The sequence below is a fragment of the Micrasema longulum genome, unplaced genomic scaffold (assembly GCF_059751315.1).
Source record: "Micrasema longulum isolate JH-2025_06_02 unplaced genomic scaffold, ASM5975131v1 h1tg001180l, whole genome shotgun sequence".
NCBI lineage: Eukaryota > Metazoa > Arthropoda > Insecta > Trichoptera > Brachycentridae > Micrasema > Micrasema longulum.
In genome coordinates this window covers 135,079-153,808 of record NW_028278367.1, presented here as the reverse complement: position 1 = coordinate 153,808, position 18,730 = coordinate 135,079, and the positions used below count along the sequence as shown (strand labels likewise).

At 30.7% G+C, this 18,730-nt stretch overlaps 1 protein-coding gene across 1 annotated transcript in view; it reads right to left on the bottom strand.

Annotated features, from left to right (window-relative positions):
• toy (paired box 6 protein twin of eyeless) overlaps nt 1–18,730 on the bottom strand; it is a 114,650-nt gene that overhangs the window by 34,738 nt on the left and 61,182 nt on the right. The window contains exon 4 of the mRNA XM_088234030.1: nt 2,262–2,414. Coding sequence (XP_088090156.1) covers nt 2,262–2,414 — 153 coding nt within the window. The remainder of the gene's footprint in view (nt 1–2,261; nt 2,415–18,730) is intronic.

The window sequence follows — 18,730 nt, the reverse complement described above, 5'->3', positions numbered from 1 at the left end:
ATAATCTAAATACGCTGCATTGGTGAAACGACGCAGTGCCATATGCACCAATTGGTGTATAAAGGTGCGAAAAGGGAATAAGAATATTGATTATACTGTAATAAAAACACTCAATTAAAGTAATATGCCAAACGGTTTTAGATCACGATTGTTCGTTTATCAAAGCATTTTTCTGTTTTTTTGACTTTAGCGTGAAGCACTCAACTGAATTATGTTACCCTTCTTACCACTCATACTTTGTTTAAGACTCGAAGAAGATTAAAAATGTTCAGTTGAGTTTATTTCTACGCCTTAGCAAAGGAACCCTAGAGTTATGAAGTCGCTCTTTTTGTTTCTAGTAATATTCCAAAAAAGGTTTTAGATCCATAATTATACTGACATTAATTTATACAGATCTTAAAAAATATATTTTACATGTTCAAGTATATTGTTTATTTATTATATTAGAAATTAAACACTTACTTGATTCTACTGCACCCTTTATTTTATTTTTTCAAATAAAAAAAATATAAAAACAAAAATTTTGTGACAATTGTTTTGCCTTGTTAGGGAATTTTCAAACGAATGTGAAGACTAGATGGATTGAATGTCCTTATATAGTTATATAATTCAAGGTACTTGAGTAGAAAATAAAAATAGTCTTATAAACTATAGCCTGACATATTTATGAGTCCACAAATACGATAAATCATGCCTGATGAAAAGCTTGAGGAACTATTCAATCCACTGGAGAAAGCAGCTTGGCAAGCATTCAAAAATATTTCTCAGTTTCTAGGTAAGTCAGAATGTTTGAATACTGAGCAGTCAAGAATAAAGAAAGTGACAAAATATTTGAAATTACAAATGCTTGTTTCTTAGAAACATTGCGTGATGGGAAAACCCCAATATTTTATTTAAATTTAGTAAAAAATTCACATATTTTTCAATATATTTTTTTTTTACCTAGTTTCACTACACTTTGATATGAATAATTAATAAAAATATTTTATCCATGTATTTGTACTTATAGATGTTTTTTCATTTGATATGTATCCATATACGGTTTAATTTGTATTTTTATTATTGGTATTGTAATAATTCATATTAAGTAATGCATAAAAATATTTTACCTTTTTAACAAAATACTTTCATTGTACTGAAAGAGCTAAAATGCAGTTAATTTAATAAAAAATATTTAAATAATCATCATTATCCGTTTTTAAGTAAAATAAGGTAATAATAAAGGTGAAGTTATCAAATTTACGCTTCAGGTTCTCACCTAGGTAGGTACAATGAAAAATACTTAATAATCAATATTTCACGTCTGCCGTACCAGGAATTGAACCCGGGACCTGAAGAATGGGTGAGAACGCGTCAACTATGAAATTAAATTAATATTTAATTGAGTGATTTGACATGCAATAAATTGGTTAAAAGCTAAATTATTCAAATAAATAATTGCTGACTCAAGAGCATTTAAACAAACCACTTTCAAAACAAACTCGTCCCTGAGTTGTTATATTGTACGGTTTTCAGGATTTCATGAAAGCGTAGCACTCAGCCGTAGACAACTGAAAGACTAGACGTTCAACGTCTACTGTGAGTCTGCGATCCTAAGTAAGGCTCGGCGGGCTTGTCTTAGCTTCGACGGAGGCTTCATTGTTAGTCGGCCCGGTAAATTAAACTCTATTAGGAACGGAAATGACGAGACTCGTTTCAGTACCTGGCTGATTCACTGTTAATTTATTCTGTGTAATCGAGTAAGCCAGCTATTGTGCTGAAAAATCTTTTAAACTGATTTCTTAAAACAGATTGATGTATTTTGATAAGGAAAAATGGAAATCCAAACATTTGTAATACAAAAAGAAAAACTGTCTTTTATCATCAAATATTTCACATTATTTTAATAACTAAACATATTACAACAGAGACGGAGAAAATTTTAAAGAAAGGAACATGGATATCAAACCATCTACAAGGCTTATAACCAACCTGTCAATGGCTGGTTTTAGATGCTATTTTACACATTGTATGAGATTCGCCTTCTATTTTATTTTATTTTATTCTAGATTTTAAGTCTAAGCATTTACGTTTCTTCGATTCTTACACTGTATATTGACAGTAAAATTTTTGTACTCGGGTGTAAAGGGATTATTATATAAAAGTAGTGTGAGTTGTTTTTTTTAAATGTATTTTTATGAATACATATTCATTAACTGATTATTTAAGATGTGGACGTTATTTTTAGTTATTAATTTATTTATTTAAAGTATTTAGCTTACCCTTTTCTAAGCTGTCTATTTGTTCATTTGTAAAGGACGTTCTGTTTCTCTGGAGTTTTCTTTTAAGCCTTAACCTCATTTGGGAGTCTTCGTCACCTGACGACGCGTGTTCGCTATTGCCATCTGAGCCAGTCTCAGAATGGTGCATTAAGTCTGTAACAAACAAAAAACAAGCGTCAAGATGTGGAAAAAATATGTACATCGAAAGATTTTTGCTGATCTAAGGAAAAAAAACGACTTCAATTATAAATAATAAAAACCTTATTCATTGGATTTGTAATAAAATAACTACCATTGAGTTTTTTTCGAAACAGATGACATTAAAAATACAAATTTTGGTATTCGATGATAAATATTATATTAAAAATTTACTTTTCCTGAATGATCAATCACAGTAAGAAAAGCTTATTTTATTTACGAAAACAATTTAAGGGATGTTAATATATACTTTAAAAAAAATATTAGTTTTGCTTTATACTTTCAATTATAAAAAAAAAAAAAAAATCTGTGTTCATCTATGTCGTGTTAATATTAAAAAATATTTACCAAATATTTATATTATGAACACTGTTGATTTTCTTTTTTTCTAATTTAATTGAAAGTTAGTCTATAAAAGTATTAGAAAAAGGGAAGATTTATGCTACTCAAATATAATTAAAGCGATGTTTATCAAAACTTAATAATACAAAAATAATAAAAACGTAACGCTTAACGTTTTGCATTTTTTATTTTCCCTTATTATAAATAATTTATTTAATTATTTTTATTAATTTTTATTAATTTTATATGACATTTTTAAATATTCATCCTATGAAAACTACCAAATTTAAATAAACTGCTTATATTTGTATGCATGTTTTAATTAATTAAAGTAATTTTATCATTTTGACCTTTTAAACAAATACAAAAATTTAAAATTTATTTAGTTTTAAATGTAATTGATTTTATGCTAAGAAGAGCTTTTAATCTTTTAGTAAATTGATGCTGGCACATTAACACAGAACAGGACAATATTGTTAATCAATTGAAATGGACATAACTCACCCCTACCCGTTAGTTTATTAGCTTATCTCCCAGGGATTATCATTAGCAAGGGGTTGCAATACTCCTTATGTGTAAATATTATGTAACTTCGAAATATAAATAAGCAGTATTTGTACAAAGACATGGAAGCTAATTCAATAAACTCGTAAACATAAATTTATCATAAGCCGATATGAAATGGCCCTAGTAGGTGTAATTACGTTATCAAATAACTACACAGGGCTTAATTATATTTATAAATTACATAGACAACAGTCAAAAAGACACATCAATTGTCTCAAAAAAGTTAAATTTAATCTATTGAAAAATGAATTTATGCTTTAAAAAATGTTGATACAGTAAAATTATTTTAGTATTAGGTTGTAGAGTTATTAACATGTTTTTTTTTAAGCAAATACATTTATTACGAGCAATTTATAGAACAAAAATTTGTTTGATATCACCAAATCACTAATAATACGGAAAATCACGCAAAATATTAATTTTATGCGTTTTGACGTGGATCACGTATACTAAAAAATGGAAAACATATAAAAAAAACATTATTTAAAAAAAGGAAAGGCATTTTTTAATGGAAGAATAAAAAACTGCGCATCGAGGATACAAAATTTGAGTCACTTCCAGAAAATAAAATTTTGCAGTAGATAATTAATTAATTATTTTTATATTTTAAGAGTGGGCCGATGATGTATGAAGTTTTTTATTTTATTAGACATGAAAGTGAAAGGGGTCTAAAACGTTGCATTTTAGATCAAATTGAACGTGAAAATTATTAAAAAAAATATTCCATACTGCTTTTGGCCCTCAACCGAGGTTTGAAGTTTATAACTGTCTTAACATGTTGTTAATTATCTGAATTGATAAAATATTTTTTTTGTTGTTGAAGATATAATTGAATCACACTACAAATTCGAACACGTTTTAAAACTACCGAAAGGCAAAAAGTTTACACTCCGCGCAACTGATGCCGTCGAGCGCCTGGCTAATATTGACGAAAACAATGGCTCATTAAAACAATGATACCCATTTATTACAAAGCAAAGTGCAACTCACGCCCATAGATGCTTATCTAATAAGGTTGAATGCACATTATAAAATTTAATTGTACTGATTTTCTTACTTAAATACGAAACGATAGCCGGTTTAGTGCAAAAAATCGACTTTTTCAAAAACTTAAAGCTCTGGTTTAGGGCCAAAAGTAGTATCAAATATTTTTTTTGATATTTTTTGCATTTCAAGTAATCCAAAAGGCAACTATTTAGACCCCTTTCATTTCAAAATTCGGAAAAAAAAATATCGGCCCACCCTAATGTACATCTATCAACATATAATATCATTATATATTTTTAGTTGCATTTTGAAAAAAAAACAAATGTTGTTATTAAAGATATAATTTATTTTTTTTATAAAATTTAATACGTAAAATAAATTAACATTTGCAAAAGAAAAACAATATGAATGTGAAACCCCAAAACAAGTAGCGGCGTGATGTATTTATAATAAGTGATGGCGTATGTCGCAAAAAAGAATTAGATTTATACAATCGTAATGTGACAAAATGATGTTTAGTAAGCACACCCTCATATTAAACGCAATAAACAAATTGTCGGTAGCAGCCCCTACCATAATATAACATGTCACTAAAACTACCCCAAGAGTCCCATATTATTATAACCTCTTAGAATCGTCGTAGGGGTGTCTCAGAGGGATAATTTATCTTCTTAACTGTATCTATAAAAACCTTTTTTCATTTATCAACAATATTTTGAGTTTGTCCAAATTTTTGTAGACAAGGACTGGATTCAACTTCCTGGGGAGCTGTTAACATAAACATATTACAACAGAGATAAAGAACATTTAAGAGAAGGTAATATAGAAGTCTAGGCATCTACAGAGCTTATGACCTGTCATTGGCTGGTTTAAGATGTTCAAATATGAGCAGAATGGTGAATTTTACACAGTGTGTAAAGTGGCCACTTAAACCAGCCAATGACAGGTCATAAGCCCTGTAGATGCCTAGACTTCTATATTACCTTCTCTTAAATGTTCTATTTTCATTTATTAATACTTAAAACCTTAACTTTGTGATCAAACATTTCAATAAAATCATCATCACCAAACCCTTATCTGGAACCATTAGTGCATAGGGCACTGAGCTTAACTTAAATTAAATGCAGCGTATCTCAAACATCTGTTACAGGAAGGTAAGGTGATCAGACTGATCAATGTTACGCTTTGGGTGCCAGTCCAGGGACGATGAAATATCTTAATAGAAAACCACATTAAAAACAAATATTTTATATCAACTTTTCCGGGAATCGAATGCGGGACCTCAAGCATGGTAAGCAAACGGATCAACTACCATACTACGAGGTGAACATTTGTCCACTCGATTTCCTTTTACAGGATTTTTAACTGAGAGCAGCCATCGAGTCAAAAACGCTCGTTCAGAATTATTCTTATTTTTTTCATTCAAAATTGTATTCCTGATCAGCCTGAACAAAGACAAACTCAATAAATCTAATAATTATTAATTGTATGTAGCCCCTTACCCATTTTTCTAGATTTGCAGGGTTAGAGACGTACCCGCCTCTTCATCAGGACACTAAATACACTGCCATGTGATAGGACATTAATTATAACAGCAGTGGGATTTGCATACTCGTATGTCGGGGCGTTAGCGCTTTTTAGATCCAGAGCTAGTTAAATGGTCACTCAAAACAGCCAATAAAAAGTCATAAGCCATGTGAATGCCTAGATTTCCATATTCCTTTATTTGAAATGTTTTCCATCTCTGTTGTTATATGTGATGCAATTAAAGAAAAATTCTCAAAAGTTTTAACATTTCTATTTATAAAAACGCTAACATTTATTGTTTCCAATAAAATTGAGGAGAAAATACAGAAGTTTAGGCATAACAAAGCTTATAACATGTCATTTGCTGATTCTGTTAAAAACTTGTTATTCTCTCTTAAAATTTAATATCAGTTGCAAATATTTAACGCATTTAATGTTTCCCTACCCATTTTAACTTCCACGAAATATGGAAGTTCGGTGATTTTAAAAAATACATATTTATTTTTAAATAGATTAATAAACTAAGTAATTATTTTATTTTTATTTTGTGTATCCTATTATAAGCGCTATAATATTAAATTTTGTATATTTTTTTAATTAATTCGCGTGTGACGTCTCAAGTTCTCTTCCGGTTCTTCTCGACGAGCTCTGCTGGAAACCTATCACAACCTTCTTATCATTGGTTGATCCGAATGAACTAGAGACATCAAGCAAAGTAGTTCGTTTTCGTTAAAACCATTTTTTTAACTTTTTGCACATTTTCAAGAAACTTCGCCATACAATTTAACGATCTAATTTTTACCACGTGCAATTTGTCAGCCTCGTGGTGTAGTGGTCAGCGCGTTTGCCTGCCATGTAAGAGGTCTCGGATTCAATTCTCAACATGGTGTTGACATGAAATATTTATTTAAAAAGGGGTTTCTACTCTAGAATATTTCACAGTCCCTGGATTGGCACCTGAAGCCTAAGACTGATCATCTTACCTTCATGTATCAGAAATTGTCAAGAAACGCTGCAATTGGTGTAAAAATGCAGTGTCCTATGCACCATTAGGTGCAATATGATGTTTTTCACCGCGCGTCAGAAAACATTGTTTTAATCCAATTTCCCTTAGGGCTGAACTTCCTCATTGTACTCCGTCGTGTTTTTCACTCGCCATATTTTATTTAATTATTTGCCTTCCGTCCCTTTCGGAAATATCAAACGATGAATATCGGCAAGAGGCGATCTTCTAACCTTCACCAAACAAGATGTACATAGGTAGACAACAACAAGAAGGGTCTAGAATGGAAAAAGTAAAAGGTGGAACCGGCGGGAAATAAAATAAAATGAAATAGAAAAAAATGAGAAAAATAGCACAAAGGAACGAGATAAAACGAAATTGGAACTATCGAAGCGTAAATAACATTTGTAGGAGCTGTATGTAACTGCTAGAAAAAGGGTCCAACATTTTCTAGAGTTTTCTTGTAAGAAAATCTGACATATGGGCTCTGGATGGACCTCAGTCCATCGTCAATATATTGGATATTCTTCGACTGAAAAAATGCTTATCACCCACGTAAAATAAAATAGTTTTACTCTCGTGATTACTAATTGTTTCAACTGTCAAAATTAGTAAATAGTAATTATTACATGTCTGGGCAATCGTGATGGGAATTTTATCCTTTCTTATTTTTTTACTTCGACCCTCAAAATCTTAAGCGTTTAAAATTTTTTTTTGGTTATCTCTGATCACTGGAATACGCAGTTTTTAACAGTTCATTGTAAATTTAATGAAAAATAATTTGTTTTTAATATTGTTGATTCCCATTTGTGCTGCTGCTGATATCCTCATCAATCTTCTAAACACATACAGTGGTTTTGTCTCTTTTCTCCTCTCTATGATTTCCAAACGGAGCTTCTCGCTACTATCCACGACCCTGTAATAGTTTCTGTTGAATATAGAGATCTGTTGTCCTCCAAATAAATTCAAGGCTTTTAGAAAGTTTTATTATAATTTCCGCGAATCGATCATGTCCAATCAATTACATCCCAGTCAGTGAAAAGTTCACTTTCCTCTTTTTCTCAATACAATAAAGTGCATATTTTTATCTACATTTTAATTTCCTCTTTTCATCGCGAAGATGCTAAGGCTAATAGATTACACAGACCTCCTCTGGGCAGCTTTTCCTCAATCCAATGAAGTGCATATTATCTACTTCTGGATTTCTTCCTTTCAGCATGAAGATACTAAGGCTAATGTATTACACAGAGCTCCTTCTGGCAGCTTTTCTCGGTCGGCAACGAGCAACTTTTCCGTGTATGTGGGCACCGCCAAGGAAGCTTATGTCCTCAGATGCGGTGTGCTGTACGTGGAGGGCAAGCTGTAACCCCTAACTGACTTTTCTATGTCAACTGGTTTCAAAACGTACCCGTCTTTTCGTGAGGACATTTATGAAACTAAATGCAAATCTCACTACACACTTCCATCATAGTAAGATAAAAAATTAGAAAACCAACGTACTGATAGGACACAAGCTGTTAGTAGCTAACGCTAACGTGCACCGATTGTATATATGTTTTCAATCTTATAATATTAGAAATCAAACACTGATTTGAGTCTACTGAGCACTTAATTTTATTTTTACAAATATAAAAAAAATAAAAAAATTGTGACAATTGTTTCGCCTTGTGGAGTTCTACAAAATTAACACCAAATCAATCAATATGTTTTTAATGTTTGATCTTGTAGGACCAAAAGATATTAACCAACAAACGATCGCGTTGTTTCTCCGGAAAGGTAGGCAGAGAGAATAGAATGCCTTATCACTCTACCTCAATGGTTATAATTTAATAAAAAGGGTGCACATTGGAATAATAAAAAATGTGAAATTGTATGAATGTAGATTAAACGAGGTCTGTATGCAAAGCGAGAGTGATTTGGCGTTCTATCCTCACTACCCCTCCCCATGGGGAAATGGCGTGATAGTAAGTTTTTATTTTCAAATATAAGCCGAATGGTAAATTTTAAAGTAGATCTCCATCTCAATTGAGTTATAAATCGATTTCGTTTACATTCATTAAAATTGCTGAATCGATTCAGTGCTTAACATTATAATATTTTTTACCATAATCCGCCTCTTCTCACCTAGTGGTGCATAGGACACTAACTAATCATCTGATCATTTGATCATCTGTTACGTACTGGTTAGGTGATTAGTCTTATGCTTCAGGTGACCGTCCAGGAAAATGAAATATTGCGCTGGAAAATATCTTTAAGAACCAATTTTCACGTCCACCCAGTCAGAAATCGACAAACCGACAAACAAAGATACTTCCTTTCAAGGTGATGCCTCTGCATGACATAACCAATATTATTTTAAATTTCATCAACTTTTCTGCTTACTCAAATTTAAAATACACATTTGGTCATGATATTCACAATTACAACACGCGTATCTAAGTTTCGCTCAACAAAGTTTGGCAACACGAAAAATTGAATAAAAAATCCAAAAATGTCGCAATGAAAAAAATATTTCCTAAATCTTTTTGATAGTGATAATTATTAATGCAATTTATGAAGATGGTGTAAAGTATTGTGTTTTATGTTTCTTATACAATAATGTTTTCTTTCTATTTCGGATGTATTAATATGTATGATATTATGTATTGTTAAAAAAAAAAAAATTATGTACGGTCCCAAATGAGTTTCTTTAATAACTCCTGGGAGTATAATATGTACTTTTTGTATTGTATGTTCTAATGATAATAAAAAAAATATTTTAAAAATCGAACACTGGACCTTAAAAATACACAACGAAGCAGACTTATCGCTACTTGAAATAAATCTTATTGATTTTTATCAATCCGCATTACTCAGATAAATATCTTTATTTTATTTGATTGCGATTGCTTTTGTATAAAAAAATATTTTCATTTCATTTGTTTTTACAATTTGTTGCAAGTTTGAAATTTCCGATGTAACACTGATGTTAATCCTTAAATAAAATTTAAAAGCAGTTTAAAGCCTCCCCTGTTAAACATTTTAATAACGAAACACCATTCATTGCACTAAGCTTTTCGGAATAAATTATAAAGAGACCACCGCCTACATCCCCCATACAACATATGTATACATTATACACGATGTTTCAGAACGGGACGGCGAAAATTTATCAAATTTAGTGACTTCAATACAAAATAATCACGGTAAAACGCGATAAAATGAAATTGCTCCAGAGCATCGATTATGGTGGAAAGATAAGGACGTCATACCTTCTCCATGACGGTATAGTTGAAAAAAAATTCTCCCAAGCGATTACGAAGATACACTATTGACTCCCACCTTCAAGTTTTGGGTAAGTACCTCGACATGAAACAAGGGGAAGCGTGGGTCACGGTACACCACATATCTACGCACTAAAATGACATAGCTTTAGTATGACGTCATAGTTGAATATAAAATTCTCCCAACCGATTACGGAGATACGCTACCGATCCCCCCACCATCAAGTTTTGATGTAAGTACATCGGTTTGTTTATCTACGCATCAAGAGTTTTGAAGAAGACAAAAATTTTGTTCCACCGACCAATTTTTACTTGAATATTAAATTTTAAATTATTCTTAGGTTGGCAATTATTTTTTAAAAACCTATCAAAAATATGAGAGAGAAATAAGTAAATTATGAAGTCGAATTGAATTCCGACATTAACGTAAATTTTGAAAACGAGCGGCTAGATGCAGTGGCTAAACCGGCTAGATGCTGCCTAGTTATTAACCCGAACATCAGACCGTAAAATGTTACCTCTGTAAAAAATCATTTTACCCATTATATTTTTTCCATCTGTTTTACTATCTTTCTGAGTGTACGTATCGAGATCAGCCTTGTAATCGCTCAGTAGATAAGTACAGACGATCGTTAAGAATACCGTCTTGGCAATTGTCAAAAGTCATATAAATTTCATGTTCAAGCGAGCATTTTTTGCTTGAATTGGGATTTATTGGAGTTTATAATTCACAGTGGGCACTTTTTATCACAGAAGCCTATTTAAAATATAAATGAGATTAAAAAAAATGTTATTGAAGTAAGGAACGTGGAATCTCGATATGTTGAGATAGAGATAGCGTTCATAATTGGGACCCTGATATATGATAATTCAGCCTACTGACAGATATAAAGGATTTACAATGTAAAATAAAATTTAAAAGAAAATTAACTATGCACGTAAATAATGTAGAGAGAGATTTTTTTCTAAAAACATATTTATTTTAAAACAGTATATTGAGTTTGTCAAATTTTTGAAAATAAGAACTAGATTCAACCTCCTTGGGAGTTTTTAAAATTGATATGATACAACAAAGATGAAGAACATTGGTTCTTCAAGATTAAATTTAATTGTATTTTAATGTTGAAAGAATGCACGAAGAAATTGGCTTGCTCTTAGTAATAAATAAAATACAATGTTGCCATTTTTATACATTATATAACTAAAGGGATAAATAAAATTAAATATTTAATTAAAGTTTACCACCAATGTCAAACATATGAAACTAGGGATAAAAAAATAAGATTACCAATTAGGAGAAAAAAAGAGTATAAAAACTCTCAAGGGTTGAAGCTGTAAAACGAGTTACCTGAAGAAATAAAAGAAATAGAGATCATCGAAATACTTAAAATAATTTTAAATAAAAACGATCTTGAGAAATACCTAACCACGGATGCTATTCTGAATCTTCTCGCAGGGGTAGAGTGGTTAGTTTTACGGATTATTATTTTTTGCATTCGACTACACTTTGCCTTATATATGACCACACTGATGATTAACCATCGAATGACGCGAAATGGATAATTTTATTATTGACATTTCATAGTTCGATATAATAAAACTATTTATAAAACTGAAAAAATAGGTTTAGTCAGTTAACCTAATTAAGTGTTTTGCGTAATGCTTAGGGTCGCAATAATGCTCTACATGAAAGTCATCATGTTTGGTTTCACGTGTTATTTTGAAGTTTAATTATAAGTGTGGCTTTGTATGAAGCAAAGTGCGGTCGCATGCAAAAAATAAAAATCTAAAAACTTATATCTTCTCTACCTCCGCGAGAAGAAATAGAAAAACACCCCTTAGAACATTCCATATTTATATAGATTTCCTAGTGTTAAATATGTATGTCTATGTAATAAATTTATTAATATAATAAACGTTTTAAAATTCCAATTTATTAACATTATGTTCGTAATGAGAAAGTAGTTATGTTTTTATTCCATGTTATTTGATACAGCAGTGATTTTTTTATAAAATATTTAGTTTTTTAATCCCAGATACTACATTTTACAGTGTCTAAACTATGAACTAGACCCTAAAAAAAAGTCAACATCTTGCCTTCATTGTTAATTATTATTTGAATTAAGTATTTAAAAAAATATCATTAAAAAAAAGATTAAATTATATTTTACCGCGGGAATAATAGTGGCGCAACTCAAAAAACTTATTTTTGGAAGAGCAGTTACACACACGCCCGCCCTATCAGTAAATTTACATTCTTTCGCAATACAAATGCTCATCTTGGGGCATTTAATTTTACATTGAAATAACAATGACATTATAATTATTGTGCCACTGTTATTAAATTACAGTATGGTATTGTAATTTTTGCTTTTAAGGTCTTACATATATTTTAAAGAATAATGCTGTTGATCACGCGGATTTAAAGTGTATTCAGAAACATATTTGTATACCTTAATAAAACGAAAATTTTAGACTTGTGCCGCAATTATTGCTCACATGTGATATAAACATTTAGTCTTTTTTAAGTTTCTTATTATTTAAACGAAAAAAACATTATTGTTTATAGTACCGGAAAGTGATAAAACACTATTATGTTCTTTCATTTACCTGTTAAAAAATACGTAAAAAAATTACAAATAGCCTTAGAAATATAGTAATACTTTTTATATGTATTTTTGTTACTTTTTGTTTAAATTGATAACTTTGATAATGTTCAGATAAATCTTTGCATAAAACCGACAAGACAAGAAAAATATTATAATCCTGATTGCATTTCCATTTGTTTTGTAAGTATGGTTATGAAAATAGTTTAAGATAAGACTAAGATTTAAAAAAAAGATTTAATAAAATATTATAATAAGTAACTGAACGAATTTTCACAGTCTGTCTCAAAACACCGTGTATCGACGCGGAAATTAAACGAAAACTACCCCAATACAGACGAAGCCTCCGACGCACAATATTTTCATCTATTTCGTTTAACGAACCAAGGGGTAGATATTATATAATGTAATGGGGGATGTTTTGCGCTTGCGCACAATGCACCCTCCTGATATTACATGCTTTCAGCAATATGAAAAACAGTGCGGGGTGGGTTTTCCAAAGGCATTTCTTTTCTTCTGTCCCGTGTGATAGGGATGAATAAGGCTTTGGCACTTGGAGGAGGGTTTCTAAACGTTTTGGGGATGTTTAGTACTATATTATCAATACAGGCTGTTGCATCGTCAATATTATTTCGCATGCATGAAAACATAAATTAATAACAAGTTTTTTACATTTCTCTAAATGTAAAAGATCACTTATAATATTTTTATTAACTATCGTATCCTCATTTTTGTAGAGTGGAAATAAAACCAGTTGATATTTATAAATATACTAATACTGAACAGTGATTAAAGTATTAACGTTGATAGAACTTAACCGACTAGGATTAGAAAATGTGTAAGTCTAGGCTTCACGTAGCTCTTGATAACTTTAAACACTGTGTAGTATCTTCTATTCTGCCTAAAATTTGTAACTTTTTTATTTTATTTCTCATGAACTGCTCATCAGCAGGTAAGAAAAAGAAAACCATGGAAATAAATTAGGAAAATGCACCACAATGCTTTTTTTTTTCTTGCAACTGGTGAGTGGTTGAGCTCTCGTTATTATTTAATATATCTACTAATCACTCAAAATGATTCACATCGGCATACAATATTTAAAACCGTTAATTAATTAAAAATATAATATATCAATTTGGACGGCGTTTCCTAATGTTAATAAGCCCGCGGACCGGTTAAAATAGGAAAAAAAAAATGTGTACCGGTAAGGCAGGCATAAAAACTTTATTTAGGTAGTATTTTTTTTTTTTTCAATATTATATTTTAACGGGCATAGAAATAACAAATGACGCATTTTTAGTAAGTGAATTTTAAAACGGTCGACAAGTATATCTGCGGACCGGCAGAATATCTCAACGGACTGGCGCGCAGTTGGAAAACGTTGAACTAAAGGTCAACTTTAACAAAAAAAGTAAAATTTGAAACAGATTAAAGTTGATTATCATTTTTGTATTATCATTGTTTTATCTTATGTTTTCAAAGACCATTTTTTTCCATTTTTATAAAAACGCAAAATTATTTTACATTTAATCATATTTCAACAAAGATGAAAAACATTTTTTAGAAGGAAATATATAAATCTTGGCAGATACAGGGCTTATGACCTGTCATTGGCTGGTTAAGGTGGTCACTTTATACACTGTGTAACCACCATTCTTTTATGTTTGAATACCATACCATACTGAAATAGTTACAAAAAGGTTTCGATTTTTTTTATTTTTTTTTATAATCAAACTTCTAACCAAGCTCTTTCCTGCACATTTTTCAATATAATTACAAGTTTTAATTTTTTTTATATACTAGGCACCCAAACACACCCATCCTCTCCCTCATTCATTCACACATGCCCATGCACACTCTCCCTCATGCATTCACACATACACACATACACACATTCACTCACATGAATACGAACGTCACGTACATACAATTACGTAAACTCTTTTCTTCTACATTATGTATTATTAGATTTACAGTGGATTTTTTTGATTGGCTCTAGTATTGTTAATATATTTCTACTTATTTTTTATGTGTCGTTAAAAATCCCAAATAAAATAAAATAAACAAACATCTATATTCCTTCAATTCTAAAATCTATTGATCAATATGAACTGACATTCAAAACCATTTTATTTTTCATTGTCTTACTTAGAATATGGTGTGTTTTATTAATTTATTTTATTACTAATTAATAAAATTACAACAAGAAAACCAGAATATAAAACTAATTTCAATCGATAATTTAAGTACTTCATATTTATTAACTATCATCATCATCAAACCTTCATCCGCACCTAATGGTAAATACGGCACTGTATTAGTTCAATGAATTCAGCGTATTTTTATCATCTGTCACAGGATGGAAGATAATCAATATTAGGCTTCAGGTCCCAGTCCAGGAATAGTGAAATATTGCTGTTTATATCAATATTCAGCGTCAACCCTCCCAGGAATCGAACCCAGGACCTCAAGCATGGGAGTCGAATGCGCTCGCCACTAAACTATGAGAGGGACTTTTCTCGACCCGATCTCTGTTTCTAGGATTTTTTCTGAGTAGACATCGAAGCGAAAACAGTCGTCCAGGATTAAGGATGTAATTTACACACAAATCTGTATTCTTCACCAGTTTGGATGCAACTTTTATATACTTATTTATATTTACCACATGCTCAAAATTTACGTTTAATTTTCTTCAAAAATGTTTTTGTGACATTCACAGACGACACATCAAAGTGGTGGGGGGATCCTTCCATTAATTTGGACGTAAATTGGAGGGCTGGAGCACTTGTTTTTATCTCTAGGGGTTAGCGAAATAACCCAACATGTGAATATAGGCATTTTCTTTCTATAGCTTCACTCAATTCTATTTTGTGGGGTACAACAACCCTACATACGCCCCTATTTTGTTTGTAGCTTATTTGTAAAGGAAAATCTGTGAAATAAGGGCACAATTGTCAATTGCTTAAATGTTACATTCTCTAATGATATACCGGTATATATATATTTTTTTTAATTATGTAATTGGTACTAATTCGTTTTACTAAATGTTATTAAATATTTGTATTTAACCACTTACCAACTTTTCTATGTCTACCGGTTTCGAGACGTACCCGTCTCTTCGTAAGGATACCAATTTAACCAGCAACAGTCCTGATGCAGAGACGGGTACTTCTCGAAACCGGTAGACAGAAAAGTCGGTAAGTTTACAAATTTAGTAAAATGTGTGGCCACAAAGTTAATGCTTTCAATATTAATAACAATTCGTTTTAATTTACGCTTAATATTTTTTTGGTTACAATTACATTTTGATTGAATTTTCGAAGGGCTTAGTTCTTGAAACAAATATTTAACATAAAATCATGATTTTAATTAAATAACTAAAATACGTGTGTAATGCATTTTTCATTGTGTCCAGGTGGATAAAAAATACTGTTTTGTGTGTGAAATGGAACCAGAACCCCGTAAATTATTTCGCGTCTAGATGGACGATGAGAAGATTCTCAGGAATCCAACACAGGACCTCAAGAATATTACGCGAACATATCAACCACTGCACAACAAGGCAGACATATTTCCACTCGATGTTTTAATTTAAGACTTTAACATTAGAGCAGCTATCGAGTCGAAAATACTCATCTAGGGTTTTAGTCCTATTTCAACTTTTTTGCGTTTCCTTTTTTTTATTTATTATTTAATAAAAAAAGGAAATACGTACAAGGTTTACATATTTTCATACGGTATTCGTATTTTTTAATGGTTTTATTTTCTTTACAAATATTTGTGTTCTTTATGCGCCTAAACACAAAAAATAACACACGAAATAATTGATCAAATGTAATTTTACAAGACTATGAACTGCAGTCATTATATGACGCTTTGTTTTATTGTAAAACTAAGGCCGAAGTATTCCTTCAAACAGAAAAATAGCCACGTTGACGATAACCGAAATAAAAATAAATTAAAATTTTCTTGGGCGAAAAAACCGTTTATTTAAAGAGCATCCGAACTGTGGTGATGTTTCGGATGCTCAATTTCCAAAATACTTAATAAATTTCCAAAAAAAATTGTGGTGATCAACCGTACCAACATTTTTGCAAGCGTGTTAAAATATCAATGAATAATTGTAAGATGCCACTGAGTCCATTAAAATGTTTAATCAAAATAATGTAAGCACTAGGCACCCTAATATTTTAATCGTTTCAATTAAATTTTCATTATTTTTTATAAATTTTATTAATTGGACTGTTAGAAATTGCTAGCAGCAATTAGTCCGTTACGAAGCATTCATACGTATGCTTCATTATTTTGTATTAATTACAATATGTATTATGGATAAAAAGGCTAATTTTTGCCATACGAGAATATCGGAACAATATCACATACAACATTCTATTGTAAAACAAGACAAGGACAGTCAAGACTAATAAATAAACTGGGGTCTGATATTATACAATAAACTACCAGACAAAACTAAACAATAAAATAATATAGTCATAATATAACAGATAGGTTCTTAATACTTGACTAAAAATTATTTCAAACTTAAAATAAACAATAAACGTTATGTGTCATATATAAGTTATTTTATACAGAAATCGAGTATGAAAAACAAAAAAAAATGTATTTATACTATGCCTTTGCAAATTTAAAATTAACATGAAAAAATAGTATTCTGTTTACCCATCAATGATAATGGCTACATGCTGTCACTAATTTAAATTAAGTTAAAAATGAGTGTAAATTTAAAAATGATAAATTGTTTTTTCCATGAATGTGATAATCCGTAATGGTTAACAAATGAAATATATTTTGTGAAATTTTAAATTCATTAGGGTCAAATTTTAATGATGTAATAAAATAATGATACGTTATATTAATCGTAAAAGAAGTTTCGGTCGGAAATAAAATGCGGTAATCCATAACGGGTAATAAATTAAGTCAGTTTTCAGTTGAAGAATTTTATATTTTTGTTTTAATACCGCGCGGGTTGACGCGATAAACTTTACCAAACAACGATCAAAATAGATTAATTTATATTATATTCAGCGATGAATAAATTAATGCGTGATGATTGAATACGTTTTATGGTTTAGTGAGTGTGTAGGCAATATGGGAGTCAACTTAGATACGAAGGCAATTGGAAAATAAGTCACGTCTGTAATCGCCATAGGAATCTTATCATTTCCCGCTTATCTCGCTGACTGCGAAAGCCTTATCGAGCTTAATTGCCGGCAAAGCCTCCGGATCGAGCTTTTCCGGAGATTGTCGGAGCTTCCCGAAATCTGCCTACACGAATTTGAAGAAATACGAATGAGAGGTTTTAATTTGTTTTGAAACCGCTTTTATCGGTTAATTTGAGGTATAAAATGTATTTCATTTGGTTGAATTATTACGTCAAAATAGATTTTACGAGTTTGATACATTTATTGCAAAAGAGAGGGTTTTTTTTTAGAAGGGAATACGGAAGTCTAGGCATTTACAGGGCCAATAACATGTTATTGGCTGGTTTATAACATTTAACATTCTTTACTTTTACCTTTTACTTTTAACACCTTTAAAATATAACAATAAAATACGAAGTTAGTGCTACAAATATTCAAAATACAATCATTTAAAATTTTAAACATTCTGCCTATTATATTTTCGGAATTCTTCCATATGTTGGCTTTTATGAAGTAAATGAGCTGAAACGTTTATCAGGCTGAATTATTTCACCTAGTTGGCAACGTCAATACATTTTGATAACTCCCTAGCGGTTAGATATTTATTAATTAATTTGTAATATGTATAAAATGCCCCTCATAGAAAACAAAATTAAATTTGAGTGCAGTTGTGGTCCGGCGGTATAGTCGCGGTATTCTAGAAGTCTAAGATCCGGTCATATCTCTATCAACATTAAAATAGGAATTAGTTGACAGAGATAATAGATCCAATAATGTTTTGAGCATGTCCAAATGTTTGCTAACACGCTGAATT